Raw genomic sequence first — 15884 nt, forward strand, 5'->3', positions numbered from 1 at the left:
CAGCATTCCGACCCGCTTCAGCCAGCATTCCGACCCGCTTCATCCAGCATCCCGACCCGCTTCATCCAGCATTCCGACCCGCTTCAGCCAGCATTCCGACCCGCTTCATCCAGCATCCCGACCCGCTTCATCCAGCATCCCGACCCGCTTCATCCAGCATTCCGACCCGCTTCAGCCAGCATTCCGACCCGCTTCATCCAGCATTCCGACCCGCTTCATCCAGCATCCCGACCCGCTTCATCCAGCATCCCGACCCGCTTCATCCAGCATTCCGACCCGCTTCATCCAGCATCCCGACCCGCTTCATCCAGCATCCCGACCCGCTTCATCCAGCATTCCGACCCGCTTCATCCAGCATTCCGACCCGCTTCAGCCAGCATTCCGACCCGCTTCATCCAGCATTCCGACCCGCTTCAGCCAGCATTCCGACCCGCTTCAGCCAGCATTCCGACCCGCTTCAGCCAGCATTCCGACCCGCTTCATCCAACGCCAAAACGTCCTAGTCAAAACCCGCCTCCAGGAGCTTTTCTGTCTGAAATAATGAAACTGTTAAGGCTTCAAGCAGCTGTTCATCATCACAGCCGTCCAATAAAAACCAGCAGATATAAAAACAGTTGGCAGAGGAACGTAGAGGTCAGAGGTCACGTTAAGGCGGGTCTTTCCTGGCGTTGGAAACGAATCGCCGAATCATCTGAGAACCGAAGAACCGCCTCCGGTTCTGATCCGAGTCCCGACGAACAGAATCAGAACCTCTGATTCCCAGAATCCTTCAGCTCCTCGAGAGGAACAGTTAAAGCACGGCGGCTTCACGAGGAAGAGGAGCGCCGCGACGAAGAGCACTTGGACTTATTCATTACCTTTGACCCCTGACCGGGGTCGGCACCACCAGCCAATCAGATCACTCCGTTCTGCTGCCACACACATCCGGATCAGAACTCTGGATCCATGTCAAAGGTCAAGGTTTGAATCCCAAACCGGGATCCCTGCAGGTTCTGGATCCGGTTGGTTCTGGATCCCTGCAGGTTCTGGATCCGGTTGGTTCTGGATCCCTGCAGGTTCTGGATCCGGCCGGTTCTGGATCCGGTCAGTTCTGGATCCGGCCGGTTCTGGAGAACCAGGCTGTGTGGGAATCCTCCCGGCTTCAGAACCGATCATCGGTTTTTTCAGCCACAACAACAAAGTCGATCCGTCTGCATGAAGGGATTCTGTCCGGTTCTGACCCGGTTCCAGGGATGAGACAACCTGCCCCCAACCAGCAGGATGAGGCGGATCACTTCGGTCTGAGCGACCTTTGACCCCGTCTGGAGCTCACCTCCAGTAGGACCGGCTGGTCGAAGAGTGGAACGGAGAGTCCAGCTCTGGTTCTTCTCCGGTCCCAGACCCGGCGGTCTGAGGAGCGCTGCCTGACCCGGTTCTGGTCCATCACACCTGGCAGATGTTGTAGTAGACGGTGTGAGCCCGGTGGGGGCCCGGCGGGTCGCCAGGCGGGTCGCCAGACGGGTCGCCAGGCGGGTGGCGGTGGGAGTGGAGCTCCGTCATGGGAACGCTGATGCTGTAGGAGTTGCTGTGGCGGTTCTGGGTTCCGTACGACGGAACCGCCTGCAGGGAAACAGAACCGGTTAGAACTCAGAATAAATTCAGCTGAGAAAACTAAACCCGTTGCCCCCGACGACACATGAAGGAATGTCTGACCGTGGGAATTTTTATGGCTAAAACTTTGTTGAACATCGAAACGAACTGAACAGCCGGTGATCCGGATCCATGTCGGAAAAACCCGACCCGAATGAACCCGACTCTGATGGACCCGACACAGATGGACCCGACTCTGATGGACCTGACTGATGACCCGACCCAGATGACCCGACTCTGATGGACCCGACCCGAATGAACCCGACTCCGATGACCCGACCCGAATGAACCCGACTCTGATGGACCCGACACAGATGGACCCGACTCTGATGGACCCGACTCTGATGGACCCGACTCTGATGGACCCGACACAGATGGACCCGACTCTGATGGACCCGACCCTGATGACCCGACCCAGATGGACCCGACCCTGATGACCCGACCCAAATGGACCCGACCCGAATGGACCCGACCCTGATGACCCGACCCTGATGACCCGACCCTGATGGACCCGACCCTGATGACCCGACCCTGATGACCCGACCCGAATGGACCCGACCCTGATGACCCGACCCTGATGACCCGACCCTGATGACCCGACCCTGATGACCCGACCCTGATGGACCCGACCCTGATGACCCGACCCGAATGGACCCGACCCTGATGACCCGACCCGAATGGACCCGACCCAGATGACCCGACCCAGATGACCCGACCCTGATGACCCGACCCTGATGGACCCGACCCGAATGGACCCGACCCTGATGACCCGACCCTGATGGACCCGACCCTGATGACCCGACCCTGATGGACCCGACCCGAATGGACCCGACCCTGATGACCTGACCCAGATGACCCGACCCTGATGACCCGACCCTGATGACCCGACCCGAATGGACCCGACCCTGATGGACCCGACACAGATGGACCCGACCCAGATGACCCGACACAGATGGACCCGACCCAGATGACCCGACCCAGATGACCCGACCCAGATGACCCGACCCTGATGACCCGACCCTGATGACCCGACCCGGTCAGTAAAAAGTTCTGGCTGCTGCTTTACGTCTCCTGGCTCCTGATGCTAATAAATCCATCGGCTGTTTTTTACCTTTCCTGCTTCGCTCAGAGGGAAATCTTTCCGGCACAGGTGTGCGATGATGCCTGCGGCCAGGGCGTCGCCGAGGACGTTGATCATGGTGCGAAACCTGTCGCTGTGGGCCAGAAGGGGGCGCCGTCAGGCTCAGAACACATCCATCTCTGCTTGCACAAGGACAGGAACCGATACTTACAGGATCCAATCAATGGCCACTATCAGTGTGATGTCATCAGGCGGCAGGCCCACAGAGGTGAGGACGATCACCATGGTAACCAGCCCGGCCTGTGGGATGCCGGCGGCTCCGATGCTGGCGGCTGTGGCCGTGATGCTGCAAGGCGAGGGAGACGGTCAGAGTCTCTTTTTGGAGGATAAAATGAGAGAATCGTCTGCATACGGGCGAATCCCCTCGTCTCCACTGAGACGCCCAACCGTTTCTGCTCAGGCCAGGTGAGGCTCCTCACCTGATGGTGACCAGCTGGCCGAGGTCCAGCTCGTAATCGTTGACTTGAGCGATAAAGATGGCCGCCACAGCCTCGTACAGCGCCGTGCCGTCCATGTTGATGGTGGCTCCGACGGGCAGGACGAAGCGGGCGATCTGCCGGTCGACGTGGCAGTTCTCCAGCAGGCACTTCATGGTGATGGGCAGCGTGGCAGAGCTGAGGAACACGGAGGTTTCACCACCACAGCCCAGGTGATGCAGGAGGCGGGAGCGGCACTCACCTGGAGGACGTGGCCAGCGCGATGACCAAGGCCTGCAGCAGTCCCCGGATGTAGCTGAACGGGTTCTTCCTGGTGAGGAGGAAGTAGAAGAGAGGGAGGAGGACGAGGCCGTGGACGAAGAGGCCGGTGAGGACGGTGACGCCGTACCAGCCCAGCTTCTTCCCCAGCGTGCTCGGGTCCTGCATGTCCAGGATCTTCCCCGCCACCAAGAAGATGATCCCAAACGGGAAGTACCTGAGGAGACAGCAGCGTCCTGAAGGCGGAGCCAAAACAGGGCGGAGTCCTGCAGTCGATGACATCACAAGTTGCATCTTTCCAGATCAACTCAACCTCAGAAGACGGAGAATCGTTGTGTTGGAGCGGAAATTCTTGGGAATTTTTCAGATTCAGACAAAGAAAAGGGAACGAATGGTGTTGACAACAGATTCAGGCTGAGCTCCTGAGTTTGGTTCTGGTTGCTCAGAAAGGCTGGACCCGCTGATCCGACCGCTTTGACTCACCACACAGCAGCGTTGATGATCTTCATCACACACTCGTTGATGCACTGACAGACGTTGACCAGCGGGGCGCCGCGCTCTCCCATCCTGCCCAGCAGCAGCCCTGCACAGCAGCCAGACACCTTTTACTCCCTGAGCAACAACAGGAAGTTCCTCTCCGACATGAATCCTGCTGATTTCCAGGATGATTCCCTGGGAATCCTGTGAATGTTTGGTCAACATTTCTGCTGCTTCTGACCTGGACCTGATGAAGGTCAGGGCAACTTCAGCTTCAAAATGTCTACATTAACCTGCAGCCCAGAGAACAGATCCAGGCTGCCGCACACCCAGCCGTGGAAGCTCCACATAGCAGATTATATTCTGGATCCATCTGGTAATCTGATTACTGAGGCCGGAATCAGTTACAGTCCATCCAACACAGGTTACAGGTTTTATACGCCAAGCAGGTTCAATGAAAACAAAAAACTTAATATCTAATAAAGTGAATGACCAGCATAGCCATGCTAGTTGCTAACCAGCCTATCCAAGGCTAACGCTAGCTTATTGAATGCTAACGCTAGCTTATTGAATGCTAACGCTAGCTTATTGAATGCTAACACTAGCTTATTGAATGCTAACACTAGCTTATTGAATGCTAACACTAGCTTATTGAATGCTAACGCTAGCTTATTGAATGCTAACGCTAGCTTATTAAATGCTAACGCTAGCTAGTACTCTCCTCCTCATTTGCCAGAGCTGGTTGCCAAGTTACCAGTGCTGATCTATGATTAATCAGATCAGTAGCTTCAGAATGGATGTAGACCAGGGGTGGGCAGCTCCAGGCCTGGAGGCCCTGGAGGGCCTGGAGGGCCGGACTCCAAGCCCTCCAGGCCTGGAGGGCCTCCTGCAACCTTTAGATGTGTCTCCACTTCAACACACCTGAGTCAAATAACGAGGTCGTTAGCAGAACCTGACTGCACTGAGGAGGAGATCCAGCTGTTGGATCCAGGTGTGTTGGACCAGGGAGACATTAAGAGCTGCAGGACTCAAGGACCTCCAGGACCAGGACCGCCCACCGCTGACGTATCCACCGCTGCTTGTGCAATAGTCCTAATTTTGGCCCTGACACCTTGCCATACTCACCCATGGTGGCGGAGAAGATGACGATGCCGAGGACGTTCATCTGCTGGCTGCTGCCGGGACTCGTCTTGTAGATGACGTCTGGGGGCGGAGTCAGCTCCAGGTAGACTGTCCGGCCTTTAGGGTCGTTGTCGTCGGGGACAACGTAGACAAAGTTAGGCTGGATGGTTTTGGTTGGGACTCTGAGGATGGGGATCAGGTCCGTTTTGTACTGCAGCAGCAGAGTCAGGAGGTTAGAGGAAGGAACCGGAGCAGAACTGACAGGAGCCTCAGACCTGCGAGGAGGTTTACCTGCTGGAACGTGGCTTCGATCAGGTTGGAGGGAACCATGTTCCTGTGGGGGAAGGAGAGAAGAGGAGACCTTCATCACAGACACAGTGCTGGAGCTCCACTGGGCCGTGAGCTCGCTCCCCTGCTCTTTACTGTTCTGGCTCAGAACCAAACATCCTGAAGGTAAACATGAAGTACGGCAGCCCAGAGAGGACAATAATCTGTGTCCACTCCCCACCTCAGCAGAGACCGAGGCGTCCATCAGTTACTGGTGCTGCTGGTCAGAGTCCTGTCCAAACCAGAGGTTCCCATCAGAACACGCCTTGTTCTGCGGTTCGGGTCGCTCTGTCCCCGGGTTCTCTGGCCGTCCTCTCTTCAGTGTGTGCTGCCCCCTGCAGGCCAGCGATGTCCCGCAGACTCCTGACCACCTGCAGGAGCTTCCTCTGCTCTCTGGAACAACGGGTCTTACAGCACAACAAAAACAGACGGCAGGCTGCTGCACGCTCAGAGGTCAGAGGTCACCAGGATGACGGTGAAACGTGCAGCAGCAGAGATCAGTGACTCGGTTAATCTGCCTCTCATCCCGCAGGATTACTAAAAATACCGCCATGAGCCGGAGCTCTGAGGGGATGAAGAGCTGCTGCGGTTTGTTGGGCTCTTCGTTTCTGGATGAAACTGATCAGCTGCATTCATGCGGCTGCAGCCTTCGTCTCATGCTGCAGGTTGCTAGGTTACATCTTTGACTGGCTGGTTGGACATCAGAAAGGAGACGAATGTCTTTACATCCCAGACGAGCCCCCATGTCGTCTGTCTGCTGACCAGGTCATTTCAAAATGGGTTTTTATTTCAGGGCGTCAGAGTAAAGGTGGCTGAACACCAAGACATTCCTGTTGTGGCTCATTTACACTTTTATGTTAAGCATAATTTGCTATTATTAATTGAATTGAACATGATTGTATATAAGGGTGTAAAGAAAATGGATGGATGGATGGATGGATGATGGATGATGGATGGATGGATGATGGATGATGGATGGATGGATGGATGATGGATGGATGGATGGATGGATGGATGGATGGATGGATGGATGGATGGATGATGGATGGATGGATGGATGATGGATGGATGGATGGATGGATGGATGGATGGATGGATGATGGATGGATGGATGATGGATGGATGGATGATGGATGATGGATGGATGGATGGATGGATATAATTACAAAGGTGAAGTATTTACCTTTGTAAGTGGGAAACATGATTTATTTGAATAGAGGAAGTCTTTTATTTTGAAGAATGCTCAACAGGATCTGGTTCTGTTTTGTCACCGTCTCGCTTTTGTTGATTTTTGGTTGCTAGGTTACGAACAGCTGTTGCCGTTATCAGCGTTTTCTCCTCAATAGAAACTGAACAGAAATGATCAGTAAAAGACAAACGAGCCTCCATCTTGTTTGAAGTTTCCACCGTTTCTGTAAACAACGTCAGACCGTTTTCCTTCCATGTCGCAGGTTGGCCTCCAGCAAATCACACGATGAAAATGACCTTTGACCTCCCTCACCTGATCAGGTCGAGCAGGGCATCGGCCGAGGTCATGACCGGCCCGCCGCCCAGACGGTTGCTGTCCATCTCCGTCCCCGTGCCGGGCTTGATGATGAGGACGAGGACGATGCCGACCACCACGGCGATGAAGGTGGTCCACAGGTAGTAGGTGACGGTGAGGACGCCCATCCTGCAGCACGCTTTGGACTCCATGGACGACAGGCCGGACATCAGGCTGCAGGACAGACAGGAGGACACAACCGTCACGCAGCCTGTGGAGCCCCAGGAATGCCTCCACACCAAATCAGCCCTTAAATTATAGAACGATATCAGTGCCGAAATGCAGACTACAGCCCACATAGCGGTGGCTAATTGTCACAATGTGAAGCTAACTACTGATCTGATTAAGGGCAGACTGGCATCAGTAACTGAGACAGGCTAGCATTAGCCTGAGACAGGCTAGCATTAGCCTTAGACAGGCTAGCATTAGCCTTACATAGGTTAGCATTAGCCTTAGATAGGTTAGCATTAGCCTTAGATAGGCTAGCATTAGCCTTAGACAGGCTAGCATTAGCCTTAGACAGGCTAACAACTAGCATGCCTATGCTGGTCACCTGACCAACCTCTGAGTTTCACTAATCAAAATTGATTTATGTTGATTTCAGACATTGTATCCAAACATTTGTCTTTATAAAGTTTCCTTTAAAGGAAAAAGCACAAGTCACCAATGGTAGCCTAGGCATGCTAGCTGTTAGCCTTTTCAATGCCAGTACTAGCCTATCAAAAGCTAATGGACAGCTGAGGCAATGCATGAGCAGCCTCAGCATGGTAGTCATGGTAGTCATGGTAGTCTCAGCCCTTCTAATGCTAACGTTGGTTAGCACTCGTCTCCTCATTGGCTGCTCGGTTACCGGCGCGGCTGGCTTTGGATTGGACACAGCTTCATGCTACAATGAAGTAGCCACCGCCAGGTGCGCGATAGTCTTGGTGCAGATTCAACAACTTATTAAATTACTGCTTCATGTTTGAACTTCATCATCTTGTCGTGTTTATCGGGTCCAGACTGTTTTCACCCGAATAATAACAGTTCAGCCTCAGCTGGAAACATCACAGGCTGTCGGTCAGCCTCCAGGCGTCAAGACGGAAACACAGCAATGACCTGCTGCTACCCTGGGAAGGGTCAAAGGTCATCCCCAGAACATCTGAAGTCCATCAAACAGCAGAAACGCCTCCAAGCATGTGTGAAGCACGGAGGTGGACGGATGGTGATGAGGGTTATTGGATCAAAGGTCAGGACTGATTCATCATCATCGTCTGCCAGCTGTTTGGGCTCCCGGTTCTACCGGTCCTAAAGGTTCTGGTTCTTCCTGCATCAGGGCCTGAAGTCGGATCAGAACCAGAACTGGACCGCTGAGCCGGTTCTGCCCGCTCCTACCTGGACGTGATGAGAGGAAGGATGAGCATCTTCAGCATCCTCATCAGCAGCTCTCCAGGGAAGGAGAAGTAGATCTTGGCCTGAGGACAAAACAGAGACGTTTCACGTCCAACTGGGTCTAATCAAAGTAAAACCTTCTCATCAGCTCTGAATTAAACAAACCAGAATCATGTTGCTTTGCTTATGTTGCCATAGAAAATATACACACAGTGGAAAATGTTTGAGAAACAGCTGCATCATTTTTCAGCCGACGTTTTGGCGCCCGCTGCAGCCACTGTGTAGATAAATATCCATATTCATCAATAGATGTCCAACTGATCAGTGTGGTCAGTAGAACAGGTGGAGACGTTTAATTACAGAAGATGATTACTGAGAAATTACATTTTACTGCAGTAGAAAATATTAAAGTATTTATTTTAAAAACCAGCTTTTTACTTTCTCTTTAATTTCACAGTCAATAAAATTTATCTGACTTCTAAACAGACTTTAGAGCCAAATCTGGTTTATTTATGAAACCTTTAATACGGGAAGCATTTTAACGAGGCGCTGCACCAGAGGGGCGTCAGAGCCCGTCTGGAGGGGCGGCGCGCCCATGACGTCTTGTGTATGTTTTCCACGCTCCTTCACCGTGACGTACCTTCCTGGGGGGATTCATGTTTTCATCCACCTGAATAACATGCAGCAGCGACCCTGGACTTAATGTTGAGCATGTTTTGGTTTAATCGAGCCGATTAGATCCAAATCAGTTTTAGATTTTATAGACAAAATGTTCACAACTGTAAACGTTTAGAAAGTGACGAGTTACAAAGTGACGTCAGTCTGTGAATCACGAAGTTCTGTGAAGAATTTTGACAGACATGTAAAATGTTCTGGTTCTGGTCGGTGTGGCTTCCAGTACAGCTGCAGCGGAACCAGAACCGTTTGGGCCAAGCGGAGCTGCAGTCCGAGTCCAGAAAGGTTCTGGTTCCGGCTCGGTTGGAGGTTCCGTACCTGTGTGGACAGCTCGGTTCCTCTCAGCATGAAGCCCAGCGTGCAGCCGGTAACCACGGCGATGACCGACAGCGTCAGCAGCCCGTTCCTGCGGCAGAAGCCCCTCAGGTTCCTCCAGCAGTCCCCGCCCACGGCGGCCCTCAGCCAGGCCCAGACCCGGCCCACCGGGTCGGACCGGGCCTCCTCCTCGCCGCCGCCGGGCAGCAGTAGCTCGTCCATGGCCTCCGAGGTGGTGGGGTCGTCCTGGCAACGAGGCGCGGGGCAGCCGGCCTCTTCTTCCATGGGGGAGAAACAACCAGCAGCAGCAGGCAGCGGGAGGCTTACCGCCTTAAGAGGCTTACGGTGGACCGGAGGGGGGCGGCGTTTCCTCAACAGCTTCAGGACGGTCATCAGAGGGCAATGAAACCGACTCCACCAACAGGACGTGACGTCACGCCCTGTGAACCGGACTCTGGGCTCCAGGTACTTTCAAGAAAACCTTAAAACAAACCAGGGGGTCAGACTGGGCCCAGAGTGGGCTCAGAATTTGGCCCAGTCTGGGGCCAGAGTGGGCCCAGTCTGGGGCTAGAGTGGGGTCAGAGTGGGCCCAGTCTGGGGCCCAGAATTTGGCCCAGACTGGGGCCAGAGTGGGGTCAAAGTGGGCCCAGTCTGGGGTCAGAGTGGGGTCAAAGTGGGCCCAGTCTGGGGTCAGAGTGGGGTCAAAGTGGGCCCAGTCTGGGGTCAGAGTGGGTTCAAAGTGGGCCCAGTCTGGGGTCAGAGTGGGGTCAAAGTGGGCCCAGTCTGGGGTCAAAGTGGGCCCAGTCTGGGGCCAGAGTGGGGTCAAAGTGGGGCCAGAGTGGGGTCAAAGTGGGCCCAGAGGGGGGTCCAGAGTGGGGTCAAAGTGGGCCCAGTCTGGGGTCAGAGTGGGGTCAAAGTGGGCCCAGTCTGGGGCCAGAGTGGGGTCAAAGTGGGCCCAGTCTGGGGTCAAAGTGGGCCCAGTCTGGGGCCAGAGTGGGGTCAAAGTGGGGCCAGAGTGGGGTCAGAGTGGGCCCAGTCTGGGGTCCAGAATGCGGCCCCGGGCCGTTCACAGCCCTCCACCTGAGTGTTGTCCTGGATGACCGTTAGAAAACTGCAGGGTTTGGTGAAGCAGTTTGATGTAGAAACATGTAAAAAACACAAAACATGACAACATTCTCATCTGTTAACGTTAAAGTTTTATTAAAGTTTCATTTTATAGTGAATATAGAAACAGAAACGGGTGATTTGGTTCTGCTGTTCAGCTTCAGCCCTGATGCTCTGCATGGTGACCAGAGGAACTGGACCTGCTGACCATCAGCATCTTCCTCAGACAGATTTTAACTCTGTTACCTTCAATTGTTATAAAAATCCTTTACATGTCAAATATGACTTTTACTTTCTGATTTCATATCTTGAAATTGGGTCCCTGTCTCTTCCTGAAGCTCCGCCTCCAGGAAGTCGTCCCAACATGGCTCCTCTATTAACCCCTTAACGTTTCTACCAGCGCTGCTCTGAGCTCAACTAATTGCTGCTGGCTAGTCTGAAGGAGCTGAGAGGGGGAGGAGCTTCACCTTGAAGGCGGGGCTAGGTCTACCAGGCGTTTCTAACAGCTGGATGGTTGCCATGGAGATGCAAGGATTCCTCAAACATGAAAGAACTGCAGGGAATAATAATGTAACATGATAAAAACAGATGATTTACAAGATACTGGACCTTTAAATAAATCAGTTCAGTTCTGTTAAAACACCCGGAACTTCAATCAGAACCTTCAACAGATTATTCTGCTGATCTCAACATGACCAGAGATCATGTCTGGATTAAACAGAGTCTGACCGGACCTCCGGGTTCCGACAGGTCACACATCACAGTCTGGTTCCTGGTTCTGATCCATTTACTTCACACATCACAGTCTGAACCAGAACCCGAACAGATCTACAGGAGGCACAACAGGAAGTGATGTCACAGAGGGTGGAGGTCTTGGTTCTGATGGTGAGGGTGTTCGGGTTCTGGTTCAGGTATGGAACCGGTTCTGATCCAGAACCTGTAGAACGGTTCTGAGCCTGCCAGACGAGGTTCAGGGATCAGAACTAAATGGTCTGAACTTACAGAGCCTTTCCAGTCAATCTGACCACTCAGCGCTTTACACTAGAGCCACATTCACCCATTCACACTCACACATTCATACACAGATCGGTAGGCAGTTTGGGGTCAAGTGGAACAGGAGGAAGCCGGAATCGAACCTACAACCTTCTGATCACAGGACGACCACACAGATAGTCGACTGTACAGCAGAACATGTGTGGGCTCACCGCCCGGCGCCCCCTGCAGGAGGAAGCAGGCGCCATGCAATAAGAGCAGCAAACACCTGCAGGTCGTATGGGAAGGGGTCAAAGGTCAGGGATAGGAGTTCCCTCTTTAAGTCTCTTATTCAAGTCGTAGTTCCTGCTCTCCACAGCGATTGGAGAGAGCAGAGAGACCCCGCCCCTATCTGAGACCCCGCCCCTTTCCAGAGGCCCCGCCCCATCCCAGAGGCCCCGCCCCATCCCGGAGGCTCCGCCCTGCCGTCACCACCTGACGAGCAGCAGCGCGGCGAGCGCGGCGTAGCCCAGGACGAGGCAGAGCACCTTGAGCAGGCGGTCGTTCCTCTGCTCCAGCTCCGGACTCAGGACCTCCATGAAGGTGACGAAGAGGAAGGTCCCGGCGGCGAGGCCCTGCAGCAGCAGCGAAGCCAAGCCGGCCGCCAGCGTCCGCGCCGCCTGCACGCCCATCCCCGCCGCCGCGCCCAGGGGGATCGTCATGGCGACGGCGGCGGCCAGCTTGGCGGCGTCCTTCATGCCGAGCGCCGCCTTGGCCACGCTGACGCCTAGCGCGGCGGCGGCCAGCGTCTCGTGGACGGCCACGCCCAGCAGAAGGCCGCCCAGCTTGGCGCCGTCCTCCTGCAGGCCCAGCGCCACGCCTTCGAACAGCGAGTGGGCCGACAGCGCCAGAACCAGGCCGGCCAGCCGCAGAGGCCCCGCCCCCGCCAGCTGGCCCGGTCCAAAGTGTCCGTGGCGATGGCCGCCACCCAGGAAGGGGGCGTCGTACTCCGAGTCGCTGCCGGGTTCCGATCCGCCGGCGTTGAACGTCTCCAGGGCGATGAAGGACGGCTTCTCCTTCCTGAAGGTCAGGACTGCCTGCTCCACAAACAGCATGATGAAGAAGCCCATCATCATCATGGTCTCAGCCAGAGGGTAGTCGCCGCTGACCTGCAGCTGCTGCAGGACGCCGGCCGCCTGCAGGGGGAGGGGCCATTTTTACCACTCACTACAATTAGTCATGTTTTCAAAGGTATTTGTGGATCACACACTGGAGAAAACAGTAAAGAGTCGAGGCTGAACTCCAGCTGATTTCTGATGTTTGTGAAGTCAGAGGAACCGTTTCTGTGTCTTCAGCATTTATGGTGAAAATCTCTCAGCAGGACTACAATTTTGATTTATTGTCTTGAAAAACTTGCATTAATGTCAAAAAACAAAACTAGCTTTATTAGGAATGTTGCTGTGACGACTTCCTGAAGGCGGAGCTTCAGAAAGAGCAGGAGTTCTTAAAGGGACAGATGCCCAATTTCAAGGCGTTAAATATTGAAGTCATATTTGATATACATAGTATTTCTATAACAGCTGAAGGTAAAATAGAAACCTGATGGTGCCTTAAAATGCCTGGAAAACACCGTCCCTTTAAAGATGTTCCTGAAATCAGCTGCTTATGAAACCGTTTCCTCCTGTGTGTGTGTGTGTGTTTGTCTGTGTGTGTGTGTGTGTGTACCTTGTCTCTGACGGCCGGCAGCAGAGCGTTGAAGCACGTTGCCAGGAACACGCCTCCTCCGAAGCAGTTTCCGAGCGCCAGGCCCCGGTGGTAGCGCCCCGCCTTCTCGCTGTCGGCCAGCAGGAGGCGCACCGGCAGCAGGATGCCGGCCAGCATCAGCGAGGTCAGGCCCAGCAGGCCCAGCAGCTTCACCACCAGGAGCTGCATCCTGAGCTACAGACGCTACCAGCAGCACAGTGACATCACTTCCTGTGTGGTGGGCGTGGAGGAGCTGCAGCGTCTCTACTGGTTCCACTGGTGGAGAAACAAACACAGCAGCTTATTACTGGGTTACAACCAGAACAAATGGGGCTAAACTGAAGCACAACCTGAAAGTTTCCATTAAATAATAATCCGTTAAATTCATTTATTCTTTAAATTTTTTTTATACTGATTCACCTCAAAGATCCACAGAAACAGGAAGTGATGTATTTCCTGCCCTTCATGTCCAAAACAAGGAAGAAGTGAATTGACTGGTTAAGTTCACCTTTACTCACTGCTCAATATGCTAATGGAGGAGAAACAACTTACTGTTACAGGAAAACCATTTATCCGCCATCATTGTAACCATGCCGACGAGCCTGGTATCCAGGACAGGCTACAAATGGGGGAACAGCAGCACCAAGCAGAGAGTGATTGACAGCGCCAAGACGCTCCTCCTGGCTCTGATTGGTTGTTTGTAGTTACCACTGGGAGATTTTTTCAGATTATCTGTCTCATAGATAATCTGACAAAGCAGGTGGATTGGGGCAGCGCCTGCCGTGAAGGGGGCGCGGTACCGGTAAAAAGCGAAGCTCTCGATTTACCGGTCGATCTACGTTCCCACCCTCATCTATGGTGATGAGCTTTGGGTCATGACCGAAAGAACGAGATCACGGGTACAAGCGGCCGAAATGGGTTTCCTCCTCCGCAGGGTGGCTGGGCTCTCCCTTAGAGAGAGAAGCTCGGTCATCCGGGAGGGACTCAGAGTAGAGCCGCTGCTCCTCCACGTCGAGAGGAGCCAGTTGAGGCTCGGGCATCTGGTCAGGATGCCTCCTGGACGCCTCCCTGGTGAGTTCAGGTCCCACCGGGAGGAGGGGAGAAGATATTCTTTTATAAAGAGTCCATACTGCACCTTTAACCCAGAGTTACCCTGTTTTCTCTGATTTATTCATATTCATCCTGGTTTCTCTCTGATTTAATCCCAGCAGGAAAGTTCAGTAGCTCGGTTCTGTTGCTTTCTGCTCCGGGTCCAGGTTAATGGTTCTGAACAGAACCAGCTGTTTTTTGGTTCCCATCAGCAGCAGGTTCTGGTCCAAATGAGCGGATTTACCAGAACCTGAGCAGAGACCCTGCTGCTCTTCAGTTCAGAAACAAAAAGTCCAATTAATTAAAAACGCTACAACAACCTACTTCCGGTAAGCTGTCCTGCTAGCAGCAGCTAGCTAAAGCAGCCAACTGGGCCGGCCCGGAACCGGTCCGCTGGGTTAGAACAACGGTTCTGGACCAAGTTACTGAAGGTCTCTGAGCACCTCTAGAACCACAGGAACCGGGTCCACCCCAAACAGAACCTCACCATGTTTACCTGCTCGAACATCCGTCCTCTGCTCCGGCAGGTGCATCAAAACGCTTCCGCTCCAGCGTCACCCGACGTGCTCACTGATTGGTGGGCTCCTAGTGACGTAGAATCACGTTCTAAAGCGTTTTTCTGTATTTACACCTAAAAGCGGATCATTTTGTTCCATCTTTTGTTATTAAAAGCAGAACTGGAAGTTTTTACTTCAACATTTTTATTATTTTTATCAAAACCTTTTTTTTTTTTAACATTTAGAATCAAATGCTTGCCTTCTTCCTGCTGGATCCAGAATTTGGTTCTTTCAGTTGGAACATTTTCTGCAGCAAAGTGATGAAACCAAGACAAAGAGTTCAGAACATCCGTCTGCTGATCAGGCAGATTGAACTAAACTGGAAAATGTGGCTGAAAGTACACTGGTCAAAAACATAAAGGGAACATTTAAACAACACAATATAACTCCAAGTAAATCAAACTTCTGTGAAATCAAACTGTCCACTTAGGAAGCAACACTGATTGACCCTCGTCGGGTCAATCAGTGTTGCTTCCTAAGTGGACAGTTTGATTTCCTTGGAGTTGTGTTGTGTTGTTTAAATTCCCTTTATGTTTTTGAGCAGCGTTCTTTGAAGGAACTGCTGTAACTGCAGACAGGTGACCTGCCAACACACCGGCTGGTCAAACTCCAGAGGAAGAGTCTTGCTTCGTTTCCGCTGAGCAGTATGGTTCTGTTCGGTTCAATTTATAAAGTGGTCCATTGAACCGACCCGACCCACTCCATTCCCGGGCTCTATTAAGTTCCCAGGTCAAAGGTCAGGTTCAGACAGAGCCACTGGCGTCGCAGTCCAGTTACAACAGGAATAGTGACAAGATGGCGAAACACTTTCCTGAACACGCTGGACCGCAAAACGACTTACAGAACCGAACCAAACGGAGCCGCTGAGCGGAAACACGGCATTCAGAACCCTCCAGCCGGGTCAGACAGAACCCAAGAGCTGTTCAGATCCTGGGCTTTTGCAGCTCCTCTTTAACAAACCATGTGTTGAAACGATCAGACCTGCTTCCTGTTGAACGTCCTCAGGTCTGCACTGCAACTTTACTTTAGATTTTATTTGAGCCGTTCAGATGTCAGTCGCCTGCTTCCGGTTAAATGGCTCCATTGTTGCCATGGTTACACATTATAGCAACTGCCCAAAAGAA

The 15884-nt window shown here is 53.1% G+C and overlaps 2 protein-coding genes across 5 annotated transcripts; both read right to left on the bottom strand.

Moving 5' to 3' along the window:
- Positions 1-310: 310 nt before the first annotated feature.
- On the bottom strand, positions 311-9779 carry LOC103463214 (excitatory amino acid transporter 5-like). Of its 2 annotated transcripts, XM_008406450.3 has the most exons (12): positions 9299-9779; positions 8309-8388; positions 6893-7108; positions 5356-5398; positions 5068-5275; positions 3949-4048; positions 3596-3682; positions 3449-3517; positions 3190-3384; positions 2922-3056; positions 2741-2843; positions 311-1599 (listed from the first exon to the last, which is right to left on the bottom strand). In XM_008406450.3, exons 1-12 carry the CDS (start codon positions 9686-9688, stop codon positions 1423-1425), a joined length of 1803 nt encoding a protein of 600 aa, XP_008404672.1. In that variant the 5' UTR covers positions 9689-9779; the 3' UTR covers positions 311-1422. The 2 variants fall into 2 exon arrangements, with proteins under 2 accessions (XP_008404672.1, XP_008404671.1); XM_008406449.3 differs by having other exon boundaries at positions 314-1599; positions 3449-3682.
- Positions 9780-10468: 689 nt separating this feature from the next.
- On the bottom strand, positions 10469-14799 carry LOC103463249 (zinc transporter ZIP3). 3 transcript variants are annotated; one of them, XM_081605780.1, is made up of 3 exons: positions 14700-14799; positions 13097-13390; positions 10469-12567 (listed from the first exon to the last, which is right to left on the bottom strand). In XM_081605780.1, exons 2-3 carry the CDS (start codon positions 13301-13303, stop codon positions 11860-11862), a joined length of 915 nt encoding a protein of 304 aa, XP_081461906.1. In that variant the 5' UTR covers positions 13304-13390; positions 14700-14799; the 3' UTR covers positions 10469-11859. The 3 variants fall into 3 exon arrangements, with proteins under 3 accessions (XP_081461906.1, XP_081461908.1, XP_081461907.1); XM_081605782.1 differs by having other exon boundaries at positions 14691-14779; XM_081605781.1 differs by lacking the exon at positions 14700-14799 and adding an exon at positions 13535-14683.
- Positions 14800-15884: the final 1085 nt, after the last annotated feature.

The sequence above is a fragment of the Poecilia reticulata genome, chromosome 4, assembly GCF_904066995.2.
Source record: "Poecilia reticulata chromosome 4, P_reticulata-male-v2, whole genome shotgun sequence".
NCBI classification, from domain to species: domain Eukaryota; kingdom Metazoa; phylum Chordata; class Actinopteri; order Cyprinodontiformes; family Poeciliidae; genus Poecilia; species Poecilia reticulata.

Excerpts from the sequence above, each read along its gene's own strand:
- LOC103463214 (XM_008406449.3), bottom strand. The coding sequence starts at position 9,688 with ATGACCGTCCTGAAGCTGTTGAGGAAACGCCGCCCCCCTCCGGTCCAC. Across the intron at positions 8,389-9,298 it reads GAACCGAGCTGTCCACACAG|GCCAAGATCTACTTCTCCTT; the intron begins GTACGGAACCTC and ends TTTTGTCCTCAG. Across the intron at positions 4,049-5,067 it reads CATCTTCTCCGCCACCATGG|GGCTGCTGCTGGGCAGGATG; the intron begins GTGAGTATGGCA and ends GCTGCTGTGCAG.
- LOC103463249 (XM_081605780.1), bottom strand. The coding sequence starts at position 13,303 with ATGCAGCTCCTGGTGGTGAAGCTGCTGGGCCTGCTGGGCCTGACCTCG. Across the intron at positions 12,568-13,096 it reads TGCCGGCCGTCAGAGACAAG|GCGGCCGGCGTCCTGCAGCA; the intron begins GTACACACACAC and ends CTCCCCCTGCAG.